Genomic DNA, 13,667 nt, shown 5'->3' with positions numbered 1-13,667 from the left:
GATACTTCTTGATAAATCTTACATAAAAAGGGGCATTTGTGAAGGTTCAAAGAGAATGGAAAAATTAAAAAATGACGCATTAAGAAAGAAAACAGACCAACAAACAACACAGGTGACAAACATTAAAAAACAAGCTGGATGATAGTCAAACTAGTTTGATTCAAAAGCCAAAGTAAAAAAGTGAGTTTTAAGATGTGATTTAAAAGACTGAATCGACTCGGAAGTATGAATATCAACAGGAAGGTTATTCCAGAGTGCTGCAGTTGCAAAGGCACGATCACCTCTGGACTTCAGCCGAGACCTTGGTTGTACTAAGAGCATCTGACAAGAAGATCTTGGTGCTCTTTTGGGGTTATACAAGTAGAGGACTTTAGTTAGATAGCTAGGTGCCAAGTTGTTTAAAATTTTAAAAGTAAGCAAGATAATTTTAAAATCAATGTGATATTTGACAGGGAGCCAGTGTAAGTTGGCTAAAACTGGAGTGATGTGATCATACATTCTAGTACCAGTTTAAAGGCGTGCAGCAGCATTTTGACCTAACTGCAAACGATGGAGAGAAGAGTCGTGGAGGCCCAAGTAGAGAGAGTTGCAGTCCAGTCTAGCGGTGATAAATGCATGAATAAGTTTTTCAAGGTATTTCAGAGGAAGATAGGGCTTTGCTTTGGAAATCTAACGTAACTGGTAAAATTCTGTAATTTGAAAGAGCTATCCAAAAATACTCCGAGGTTTCTTACAGTGTGGGAGAGATGGCTAGCAAGAGGACCAAGAGTATCAGTTTGCTGGCCCAAAGGGCTATGATTATCAAAAATAATAACTTTGGTTGTATTTTCATTCAGGGAGAGAAAATTATTTGATGACCAGACTTTGACATCATGAAGACAGTTAAACAGTGGTTGCAGTGTGGTAGAGACATCCAAGTTCAGGGGAAAGTAAATTTAGATGTCATCGGCATGGCAGTGGAAGGAGATATTGTATTTTTTGAAAATGGATCCCAAGTGCAGCATGTACAAGGAGAAGAGTTGGACCCAAAACAGACCCCTGTGGGACACCACAGTAAATACGGAAAGAAGAGGAAGAGAATTGCACCATAGCAACGGAGAACGACCTCTAGCCTTGATAAAAGAATGTTATGACCAACCGCATGAAAAGCAAAGTCCAATCTAGTAAAACTAAAACCACAGAGCAACCCGAATAAGCGGTTAAAAGAAGATCATTAAAAACTCTTAATAAAGCTGTCTCAGTACTGTGGCGAGGTTTGAAACCAGACTAGAAGTTTTCACCAATATCATTAACATCTAAAAAGGCCTGAAGTTGCTTAAGAACTATGTTTTTCAGGATTTTGGACATAAAAGGGAATTTGGAGATCAGCCTGTAATTAGAGAGAGCATTAGGGTGAAGGTTTGCACAACAGCATGTTTGAAGGCAGTTGGTACACAACCTAATGTCAGTGATGCACTCAAAAAAAGTAAAATACAGGGCCCAATAGTCTCCAAAGCTTCCTTGAAAATGCGAGAGGGAAGAGTGTTATGTGGGAAATTAGAAATTCTTAAGTGATCAATTATTACCTTTAAGGCAGAAAAAGACACTCAAACTGCTGAAAAACAGTTGAACATTTAGAAGCTGGAACTTTGTCTATCACTGAATGTTATAATACATTCAATTAACACTTTATCAGGTGCATCTTGCTAGTACATGGTTGGCTCTCGTTTTTGGTTCTTCGTGGGATTCAACGATGCTGCAACCATTCCTCAGACTTTTCCCCCCATATTAATATGATGACATCACAGTTACTGCTGATTTGTCGGCTGCTCAACTGTGATGACGATCTCCCACAACAATAACCCTCAGATAGGCTGTGGGTTTAACTAAGGGAAACACAATAAACCAAGAAATTATCCCCCACACCATTACACCTCCAGCAGCCTGACCCATGCTTTCATATACTTTACACCAGATTCTGACACTCCTATCTGAATGTTGCAGCAGAAATCACGGTGTGGTCTTCTGCTTCGAGGCGTACATCTCTTCTGCATACTTTAAATATAACAAGTAGTTATTTAAATTGCTGTTGCCTTCCTATCATGTCAAGGTCATGTTTATTTACATAGCACATTTAAAACAATAAAGTCAGCTGTGTAAAAGTGCATTAAAAGTATATGGCTACAAGAAAAATTACACTAAAACATTAGGAAATTTTAATATAATACTTAACATTAAAATAAAATAAGATTAAAAAACTGAAATAAAAACGTAAATACAAATAAAATCAGACAACAAAGGATGAGGATGTCAACTGGTGCCAAATTCCAAGGAGAATAAATGTGAAAATAAATGTGTTTTTAATGAAGATTTAAATGTGTGTGCTGTCTATCATGACTGGCTATCATCTTAATGCATTGGTGGCATGTGATTGACCGACCGGATATTTGAATTTGCGTGCAGCTTAACAGGGTGTGACTGACAGAGTGGCCAGGGAGTGTTTTCCCACTCACTGAAGCGCCATCTACTTTTTAACCACTAGAGGGCACCACTGTCCGACCTTAGAAACCGACATCATAAGCTTGATGTTGGTTGTGATCTCCAAGTTTCCTCTCAGAACAGTGAGGATCACGGATAGAGTCAGTCATGCAAAAATACAGGATATTCCCAAACTGGGTACATACTGTCAATGAGAGTCTCTGAAACAACTTCCCCAAATTTTAAGATAAATGAAACTGACATGGCTGCCCAAGACAAGTGGCTGGTGGTGCAGTGATTGGCACTGATGCCTCACAGAACAAGTTCCTGGATTTGAATCCATCAGGCTTTGGCTTTTCCGTGCTGAATTTCTATGTTCCCGGGTGTCTCCTGACATCCAAAGACATGCATGTTTGAGGTTAAATGGTAATTCCAAATGGGTCATGGGTGTGTCTGTCTCTGTGACAGCTGGAGTTAGCTCCAGCCCCCTCATAACCCTAAATTGGAAAGTAGATTGTACATTCACGAGCACCAGAGAGGAAACATGTAAACCTCCAAAAAGCGATCCCTAAAGGTTGACTCTGTTCATCTGGACGTAGCGTTTTCAGTGGGAGAAACGTTTCGTCACTCATCCAAGTGACTTCTTCAGTCTCAGCTGATTGCAGCTGCAACCTTATCAACAGTATATTTGTGCAATGACTGATCAAAGACCGTTGATCATACAAATCATGCTTCGTCATTAGGATGTGAAACAAACGGTTATTTCAATCTTACACAGTAAATTTTCCAGCATGTAGCAATCACTATAAGACCGTAGACTCTGCATACAAAAGTGTCTTCTGCAACAGATAATTTCATTTATAACGAGCGCACTTTAACATCTGAGACAAAATCAGGCATTTGCCCAAAGAAAATTATATTTTGTATCTGAAATACTACATTGGAAAAGTTAAACAAAGATTTTCTGTTCTTATATTTTTGAGCAGTGAATTAGGGACGATTTAAAAACATCTCTTGTGACCTCACTGACATGTATGTTTTTACCAGGAAAGCTGCTTCTGTTCGGCCGTTACAGCTCGACAGGTGTACAGAATTGTACTTCCTCCTCGTGTCGTTATTACTGTAAAAAGGAGAGTAAAGTTTGCGATAAGACAGTCAAAAGGTCAAGGAATACAGCTGCCCTATCACACACTCCTTTCCCCATCAGAGTTCATGAATCATCAGGTGCTTTTGTTCCTCAGTCATTTGACAACTGCATTCAGTTTTGCAATTACTCACTGCATGGATATCAGATCAATATTAGCATTTATATAAACCCTAAACAATTGGCAATATTTACACATTAAATGGCCACTTTATTATGTACAGTGTTTTACTTACAACTAAAAGCTACCTTTTGATTATCAAACCGAACATCAGAAGGGGGATTTAAGCTACTTTGAATCTAGCATGTTTGTTATTGCCAGACAGTATGAGTATTGCAGGAACTACAGATCTACTGGGATTTCCTGCACAGCCATCCCTACGGTTTACAGAGAATGATCTGAAAAAGAGTGTGTGGGAGTTCTCTGAGTGACACTGATTGGAAGGAAACAGTAATTCAAACAACCACTTGCCGAGCAGAAGACTGCACCAGGTGTCACTCCTGTTATTGAAGAACCAAATCCTGAGGCTATGATCATGCAGGCTCACCAAAATTGGATAACAGAAGGTTAGAAAACATTGCCTGCTCTGATGAGTCTCGATTTGTGCTGCAACATTCAGATGGTTGGGTCAGAAAACTACATGGTGTGAACTACAAGAAGTCAGGGATCCATCCTGCGTTGTATAAATACATTGGTTCATTTTGCAGATCCGTAGTACCGAGGATCTGTTAAACCCTACAGCCTACATGACACTCAATAACTCAGGTGTTGTTGATTGTCTGATGACCGTTTCCAGCAGCATGAAGTATAAAGGTAGCTTTGAAAGCAAAAAAAAAAAAAAGCCAACCTGCTACTAGCAAAATGCACCTAATAAAGTGGCCACTAATGTATTATAACCTTACAAAGTATTGCTCAATCGGATCAGCATTTTAGATTATTTTTGTTTTGTAAATTCAATTTCAATTTGTGTCCTTTGGGGATTTTTAGACCAATATAATAACAAAACATAAAAAAACTAAAACGTTGTAGTTATACTACAAGGTATGAGAGACCTGAGCACGAGATTTAGGAAAGGTTGGCTCCGCCCCAGTGGAGGTGTTTCGCTCCCCCCTCACGACTCCCAGAGTTGGATCATACTATGATTTTGCTAACCTGCAATCTCGTTTTATAATCCTGTTTAGTTTTTTTGTTGTACAGGGTGGGCCATTTATATGGATACACTGTAATAACATGGGAATGGTTGGTGATATTAAAGTCCTGTTTGTGGCACATTAGTATATGTGAGGGGGCAAACTCCTCAAGATGGGTGGTGACCATGGTGGCCATTTAGAAGTCGGCCATCTTGGATACAACTTTTGTTTTTTCAATAGGAAGAGGACCATGTGACACATCAAACTTATTGGTAATGTCACAAGAAAAACAATGGTGGGCTTGGTTTCAACGTAACTTTATTCTTTCATGAGTTATTTACAAGTTTCTGACCACTTATAAAATATTTTATAACACATATGTGTTCAATGTGCTGCCGATTGCGTTGGATTGTCAATGCAACCCTCTTCTCCCACTCTTCACACACTGATAGCAACACCGCAGGAGAAATGCCAGCACAAGCATCCAGTATCCATAGTTTCAGGTGCTGCACATCTCGTATCTTCACACCATAGACAATTGCCTTCAGATGACCCCAAAGATAAAAGTCTAAGGGGGTCAGATCGGGGGACCTTGGGGGCCATTCAACTGGCCCACGACGACCAATCCACGTTCCAGGAAACTGTTCATCTAGAAATGCTCGGACCTGGCACCCATAATGTGGTGGTGCACCATCTTGCTGGAAAAACTCAGGGAACGTGCCAGCTTCAGTGCATAAAGACGGAAACACATCATCATTTAGCAATTTCAAATATCCAGTGGCCTTGAGATTTCCATTGATGAAGAATGGACCCACTATCGTTGTACCCCATATACCACACCAAACCATCACTTTTGTTGTTCCAGCAGTCTTGGAGGGATCCATCCAATGTGGGTTAGTGTCAGACCAATAGCGGTGGTTTTGTTTGTTAACTTCACCATTCACATAAAAGTTTGCCTCATCACTGAACAAAATCTTCTGCATGAACTGAGGGTCCTGTTCCAATTTTTGTTTTGCCCATTCTGCAAATTCTGTGCACCGATCTGGGTCATCCTCGTTGAGATGCTGCAGTAGCTGGAGTTTGTAAGGGTGCCATTTGTGAGTAGCTAATATCCGCCGAAGGGATGTTTGATTAATGCCACTCTCCAGTGACATGCGGCGAGTGCTACGCTGTGGGCTCTTGCTCAATGAAGCTAGGACAGCCACTGATGTTTCTTCATTAGTGAAAGTTTTCTTGCGTCCACATTTTGGCAAATCCAACACTGAACCAGTTTCACGAAACTTAGCAAGCAGTTTGCTGACTGTAGCATGGGAGATGGGTGGTCTCGTAGGGTGTCTTGAAATCTGCTGCAATGACCCAGTTACTGCGTTCACCAGATATCAACACAATTTCGATCCGCTCCTCACGTGTTAACCTCTTTGACATGTCAATGGCTGTGAACAAAGAGAAACTTGTAAATAACTCATGAAAGAATAAAGTTACGTTGAAACCAAGCACACCATTGTTTTTCTTGCGACATTACCAATAAGTTTGATGTGTCACATGGTCCTCTTCCTATTGAAAAAACAAAAGTTGTATCCAAGATGGCTGACTTCTAAATGGCCACCATGGTCACCACCCATCTTGAGGAGTTTGCCCCCTCACATATACTAATGTGCCACAAACAGGACTTTGATATCACCAACCATTCCCATGTTATTACAGTGTATCCGTATAAATGGCCCACCCTGTAGAACACAGAAAGTGAAAAGTACCAGGCGATAAAACAAAAAGTCAGAATACCCCTGAGAGCACATTTCAAGTTTCAGTTAATGAGCAATGACAGATGAACAAGTGCAGATATTTTGTGTAAATACATCTTTCTGTAAAAGTACCACAAATCCAACTTAAACACTGTGATGTATTTCACTGTATCCAATGAACTCTGCCACATGCACACAATAGAAAACACAGTGGCTGAGGTTACAACTTCTGAGCAAAAAGTAATATTAGTGTCAAAAAATAAGCCTGTTTTAATAACTACAACAACTTTAATAATTCTAGTTACATGGCAGAATCAGACACAAATAAAAGCGTCTCATCAGCTGAGATCATCTTCCGTTAAAACCAGAAAAACAGGAAAGGAGATTTTTCAAATCTTTGCAGAGGGAAATTCTCCCTTCCCCCCAGCATTACAAATTTCCACAGAATCTTTTACATATTTCTGGTTTAGTCTCTTGTAGAGCAATTTCCAGAACATTCATTATGTTTTCCCTCTTCAGGTCTTCTTCTTAGCCTTTGGTATGACAGGAGGTGGCTCGATGTTGAGCTCTCGCCGGAGGTCCTCGAGGCTCTGCTCCCAGCGCCTCTCGTAGAAGATGCTGAGGACGCAGCGAGCACACCGTCCGTTCTGGAGAGCCCACGGGCCCAAAGATGTAAAGAGTGACTGTAAACGACTGGGAGAAGGAGGAAGAAGGAAGATGAGAGCGTCATATAACAATAATGAGGAAACCTGGCCAATAAACAACAAAGTCCCCTGATACTGAGGAAGTTCACAGGTATTAAATGAGGAAGACTTTATATTTGCAGGAAAACAGCCCACATACATTTCATCATCCCACACCCACGCACAATTTAGTCACTTACAGGATTTTACTGCTTCCAGATGTTTTATTTTGGACTTTTTACACTGTATCCACTAAATCTGAGTACAAAAGGACTTCTGATCATCTCGATTAGTTTCTCCATTGTGCTGAACTGAAAGTGAAGAACTGTTATAAAGACGAGGCGGTCATTCGGTGATGACAGTAAATGCAAGTTTGGCTTCTGGGTAACTGAGATGGTTTATTGCTTTTTATTTCAAGAAACAATGACACGTCAAATACTCCAGAAATGGACTTAAATGGATTTACATACACTACATTGCCAAAAGTATTCACTCGTCTACTTTCACAAGCATATGAACTTGAGTAACATCCCATTCTTAATCCATGGGGTTTAACATATTGGCCAACCCTTTGCACCTATAACAGCAGAGTGCATGCTTAGGTACTTGATTTTATTCACCTGCTGCCATGGAAGTGATCAGAACACCTGAAAATGATTTGGATTTGGGAGTGAACACTTTTGTCTACAATCTAACATTCACTTCCATCTCCACTTGGAGAGTAGTCCGGGTTTTCACTTCTCCCTCTGGCTCCCTTTTTATTCTCATATTTCACGAGAACAACTGATTACAACATTGAATTCCTTCCTGTTGAGCTTGCTGTTCCCCTTTTAGAACAATATTTATCTGATCTTTAATAGCTGGATTTCTTTCTCTCTCTCTTTTTTTTTTTAGCTAGATTTCTGTTGCAGGAAGAGAGCTGACTTAAAGTCTGGGTTAGTTACCATGGTAACAGATGCTCTGGTGGGGTTTTTCACTGAGCCCTAAGTTTCTCTCTGACTCTTCCCCTCTTGCTGAGGCAGCTCTGATTTCATTTCCTTTAATATGAAAGCCATCCACAGAGCGCATCGATGTTCATGCTGAAGTTCCAGTTAAATATAAATTCTTTAGCCTTTAATGTGACCGATTTGTTATTAAATAGTAATGGATGTAGAGCACAGCTTTATATTTGTATCATTAGTTATTATTAATCTCTGGCTTTCTTCGGTGTGTCATTCCTAACTGAAAGCAGCAGATGCCTGGTTCTCCTGGAGGTTTACTTCTGTTAAAAGGGAGTTTTTCTTTCATCCTGTTAGTCATTGGTGGGAAATCTTGTTGTTTTTTTCTCTGTGTTATTGTAGGGTCTTTACCTTAAAACATAAAGCACACTGAGGTGACTGTTGTTCTGATTTGGCGCTTTATAAATGAAACTGAATTGAATCGAAATACTGCATTAAAATGGAGAATCCTGGCATCAGAGCTCCACTGATGATGTCACATTTTTTCATAAGCTGCACAAAAATGTAATCATATAAGGAGTTTAGTTCTAAACTCAACATTATTGCTGCTTTTTGAAACAGACGTCAGCCTGTAATCAGACTCAACCCAGCACTTACAGAAATTTCAGCAAGTCAGTCAAACTGTAACTCTCCTGTTATCCCAACTATACCTTGCATTTAGCCGTAGTGGCCCTAGCACAGCTCCAAGAGCACACATGGGAAGCCCGGTCTGAGTAGCTTCAAACCATTTCACAGCGACTTCACCTGAACGGAAGACACAGAAAAGGACACAAACATGCAAATTAAAGATTAAATTAGGAGAAAGAAAAGGAGAAGTTGTCAGCCAACAGTGTATTAAAATAACTTCTGTGTGAACCCTATTTCTCAGAGTTTTTGGCAGGTTTATTCTGATATAGAATTGGTCAAATAGGAGATGCCTGCAAAACTGAAAACTCAGGTCAACACTTTATATCAAATGGACTTAAAATGTATGTTTAGAGATTTGTAGGGACAACTGGATGAGAAAACTTGGGAGCGAAGAAATGAAGTTCAAATCTTTTTGCTGTAAAACTGGAAACATTTGTTCAGGCATGCACAGAATAACTCTCACTGACATACAATTAGGTATGCACTATATAAAGACAATGCGTGGCTTGGCTGTGAAGTTTCTATAAATAAACCTTTACTTTGATAAAAGTAAATGTCAGAAAATAGCATTTTCAGATTACACAGAACTCGACTCACCCAGCATGTTAGTGGGCATGCCCAGTAAGGTGTGCAGCAAGTCGTGGACCTCTCTGTATCTCTGCATGACATAAGCTAGCTCCTCGTTGTCCACGAACTTCACGTCTGCTCTTGAGTCAGGAGTCACATCCTGAGGGAAAAATTAAAAAACGGAAGAAGGAAGGAAGCGTGTTTATACCAAACAATAAGTGTTTACAAATGCACAAAAAAACAAGTATATATGCACATCACATCAGCAAATACTCACATTGTCCTCCAGAAATCTGAGGTATTCCCTCCCAAAGGAGCCGTCAGGCAGCGAAGCCATCTTTGTCAGATCGAGCGTAGACAGCCGGATCCTCGGCCTTTCTCTGCAAGATCAAATCAAATAAGAATAAAGCGCAACACTAATTCCAAAAAAGCTGTGATGCTGTGTAAAATATAAATAAAAACTAATGCAATGCAAGCTTAACCATATAGAATGTTTAAACTGTGAAAAACTGAAACCAGCTGCTGGACTTTTGGATTCCAGCTGCTCAGCAGTCCTGGGTCTTCTTTGTCATATTTTCACTTTAGCATCGTCTTGCTTTCAGGCCTTCCCTGAAAAAGACATCATCTGGATGGGAGCGTATATTGCTCTAAAATCTGTATATACCTTTCAGTTGCTTGATGTTACCTCTCCAGATGTGCACTGTTGCACTCCCATACCATTAGAGAGAGATGCAGGCGCTGATAACAAATTGAATAGTCGCTCTCCTCTTTAGTCTTGCAGCATCCATGTTTTCGCCCCAAAGATTCTAAATTTGGATTTTTCTGACTACAGAACTGTCTTTGTCTTTGCCTCGATCCACTTTAAATGGATAGCTTAGAGAAGACAGCAGGGTTCCTGCCAGGGTCCAAAAACACCAGAAATGTAGTACTAATTTTGGCCTTGCCTATGTGCACAGAGATTTCTCCAGATTCTCCAACTAAACTGTTGATGATGAGCAACTCAAAGTTTTCACAATTTTACACTGAGGAACATTAATTCTGAAACTGTTCAATGACTTGTAGATGCAGTTTTCTGCAGACTGATGAACCTCTGACCATCTTTACTTCTGAGGAATGCTGCTTCTTAAAGATGCTCTTTTTATACCCAGTCAGGTTCCTGCCATCAAATTATAAAAATGATACATTTTCTCTGTTTAAACATTTAATTTGTTGTCTATGTTCTATTGTGAATAAACTACGGGTTTATCAGATTTGCACATCACACCATTGTGGTGTTTTTTTTTTTTTACATTTTAAACAGCGTCCTTCGAAGACAGGAAACATATTTTTAATGTGCCCGAAGCAGAAAGCACTATGACGTTCTGCCACACTGACTCACGTTAGGACAGCGTAGCCTTCAGGGTCATTTCTCATCCTGTCCCTGAGCTTTATGAGTGCTAGGTGTCCCGTTGTCTCCCCCAGGACTGCAACCATGTCTGTAAAGTACCCAGAGTTTCATGAAATCCAAGGGCACCGAGTTCAACATCATGACAGTACAGTGAAAAGTTGACGATATTTTTATTTACAGTAAAGAAACCATGTGTTAATTCTAAACAGGTCACGACTGTTTACTCATCATGGAAGCAATACTCAGAAACTTCACAAACTTTTAATCAGTCTGCTTTAAAGACGGAGCTGGGAAAGACCTCTGTGCCTGTGAAAAATGCATTTTAAAAAAAAAAATCCATTTATTTATCAATTTATTTTTGGACATGAATCGATACTAAGCAGTGGATGTCATGAGAAACCTCACTAAATGTCAGCTGACAGGTGTTATGACTCTGTTCCTTCATTGGAGTTTCAGGGTAACTAATATGTGGCTGTAATTTGTATTTAGTCTCATTTTTGTTTCCAAGACATTTTAAGTCACGTACTAAAGGTCTCCAGAGAATAAGCCCTTGAGGATGAATACAAAACGCTTTATCAGTACATGGGAAAAGAAACTAATCAGTGGTATCATTTCTGAAAAATGGAAAACAATCCCACAATCTGAAGCCACATCAAGGTCAGACTTGTTCACATCCCTATCAGTTGGAGACTGGCTGACATCAGTTTTACCAAGAAGCCTGAATTCCTCAAAGTAGCAAAATACCAAAAATACACAGCTTTTTTTATTCTTACATATTTTGTGCTACTTTGTTCTTTTTTGGAGATCGAGAAGACAGTTTGTACAGTGAAAACACTGGCTCAAAAAATACATGTAAATTAAGGTTAGGCTCCGATCTCTGTGATTCAGACACAAAGGCAAAAAAGTTCAAATGTAAATTTTGGCACTAAATTTTATACAGTTAACTCCAAAGCCCCTCAACCCAAAAACAGCTGTGCTTTAAGGTTTATAACTGACCTTGTAAACAGCACTTTGATTAAACATCCTCATCTTAACCGATTTATAGTCCCTAACACACAGAAAGAAAATCAGTGCACACGGAAATGCTCACGTGAGTGTCTCACCATGTCTGTAGGGGTTTTGCAGTGCCGCCACACCTGACCCAATGGACAAGAGAGCTTTTTGAACGGTGGTGGTGGGAATATGTCCAGGGTACAGTCCATCGTAGTGGATGTTTGCAAACTCAGTGCTGCTGCTGTGCAGCTGCTGAACACAAACTACTACGGAAAAGATGGAGTGGTATTAAATGCTGCACTATTCTATAGAGACATATTTATTCTATTGCTGTTATAACAAAAAACAACTAAACCGATTATTGATAGTGGAGTGTCCAAATACCAAAACCTTTATGGCAGGATAAACCATTCAGATCATTTATTTGTAGTAACAGACTGCACTGCACATCAAAGTTATTAGAGTTAACTAAAACTAGAGGGGAAAAAAGAAAAAAGTTTTAATTAAGTAAAATTAAAATAAAAACTAGACTTTTGAAACAGATTAAAACTAAATTAAATGACTTTTTTGAACCTGGAAAACTGACTAAAATTACATTTAAATAAATACAGAGGAAATATCCTCAGTAACTATCTGTTAGTATGGCAAATATTTTATAATAGCTTGGCTGATGAGGCATTGATGGATATGTGTATTGAGACTCTGGATGTCTTGAACAATGTGAATCAACTGCTTTCAAAAGATGTTTTTTTTTTTACTTAATTTTTATTAACACTTAAAAAATTAGACATTCATTGTTATATTACAGTTGTCACATTTACAGTTATGGCGGCAGAATATAGCATTCACAAAATTACTTTTCTATAATAATAATAATAATGCTTAAATATAAATAAATCTAAAAATGAAAATTATAAATAGATAGATGAAGCTAATGTGTTTCTCTCCCTTCATTGTTCAAATAATGCAAAAATAGGTCTCCGTCTCCTCATAAACAAGTCTTTTCGAGATATGTTCCATTAGTTAGAGTTCCCAAATTCTAACTGCAACCACATATGATATGATGGAGGGTTGTGTTTCAGCCATCAGACGAGTTTTTATTGTAATACCTGCACTGATTTTCCTAAAGCTTTCCTCTAATGTGTGGCCTCAATGTAACAAAGATTATAGGGACTAAAAGTAACACTGAAACCTGTAAAATTAAGTATTTTCAAGCAATAAAACCTACCTGAACTTAAAGTGAAAAACTGATTGACGTAAGTGATAAAATCAAAAACTAAAACACAAAACAATAATGACAACAATGTTGGCTCCTTCTGAGAGAAGAAAGCCACAGTCCTGTCTTGTGTATGTGTTTTGGCAGAAACGTGTGCTTAATTTACGTCACATTTTGAGTCTGTACACGCCATGAATGATCTGCATGAGCTACAAGAGCATAGATAGCTCCATAAACACATGGGACACAAAGCTGGAGAACACTTTGATTTATATGAATTATAAATCACTGACATTCAGCACTGTTTGATGACGTGTCAAAAGATCATCCCAGTGTAGTGTATGTGTTGTTCGCCTGCTACAACGTTTTCTTTAAGAGTGATTCGGTAAACAATGATGAACATTTCCCTGACGTTAAGCTAACAGTTGTTTGACATACTGCTAAGTAACGCGTAGCCCTGTGCCTGGTGTATGCTGACAGCAAGGCTCCCACACTACTTCTTTCCTTTATCAACTTACCACCAGGTTTATTTTTAAGAACACTAAGCTGTAACACAGAGGACACCTGCTTAAACTCGTACCTTTAGAAACTGTAAAACAGTGTCGCCGCCGGTTGATCCATCGGAAGGGTATCAGCGGCCACATTCTTTTGCGGTAGTACGCATGCGTGAGTGGAGCACTTGTTTTCGGCTTCGGAGCAGCCCAAACTACGTTGAGAGGGGT

The 13,667-nt window shown here is 39.2% G+C and overlaps 1 protein-coding gene across 2 annotated transcripts; it reads right to left on the bottom strand.

Moving 5' to 3' along the window:
- Positions 1–6,612: 6,612 nt before the first annotated feature.
- Positions 6,613–13,659, bottom strand: coq4 (coenzyme Q4 homolog). Of its 2 annotated transcripts, none has more exons than XM_080873010.1 (7): positions 13,526–13,659; positions 11,840–11,995; positions 10,728–10,824; positions 9,627–9,729; positions 9,380–9,509; positions 8,806–8,899; positions 6,613–7,167 (listed from the first exon to the last, which is right to left on the bottom strand). In XM_080873010.1, exons 1-7 carry the CDS (start codon positions 13,587–13,589, stop codon positions 6,990–6,992), a joined length of 822 nt encoding a protein of 273 aa, XP_080729136.1. In that variant the 5' UTR covers positions 13,590–13,659; the 3' UTR covers positions 6,613–6,989. The 2 variants fall into 2 exon arrangements, with proteins under 2 accessions (XP_080729136.1, XP_080729137.1); XM_080873011.1 differs by having other exon boundaries at positions 11,840–11,992; positions 13,526–13,651.
- Between the last annotated feature and the right edge of the window lie 8 nt (positions 13,660–13,667).

This window comes from Rhamphochromis sp. 'chilingali' (assembly GCF_963969265.1).
Source record: "Rhamphochromis sp. 'chilingali' genome assembly, chromosome: 2".
In the NCBI taxonomy this organism is placed as follows: Eukaryota; Metazoa; Chordata; class Actinopteri; order Cichliformes; family Cichlidae; genus Rhamphochromis; species Rhamphochromis sp. 'chilingali'.
Note: the sequence above shows the minus strand (reverse complement) of the source record. Positions and strands in the feature narration are given on the sequence as shown.

Bases quoted from the DNA above. Each gene is read 5' to 3' on its own strand.
- coq4 (XM_080873010.1), bottom strand. From the start codon at position 13,589: ATGTGGCCGCTGATACCCTTCCGATGGATCAACCGGCGGCGACACTGT. The intron at 9,510-9,626 runs GTGAGTATTTGC...TTTTTCCCTCAG, and splicing joins TCAGATTTCTGGAGGACAAT to GATGTGACTCCTGACTCAAG. The intron at 7,168-8,805 runs GTATAGTTGGGA...TCCTTCTCCCAG, and splicing joins CCACTACGGCTAAATGCAAG to TCGTTTACAGTCACTCTTTA.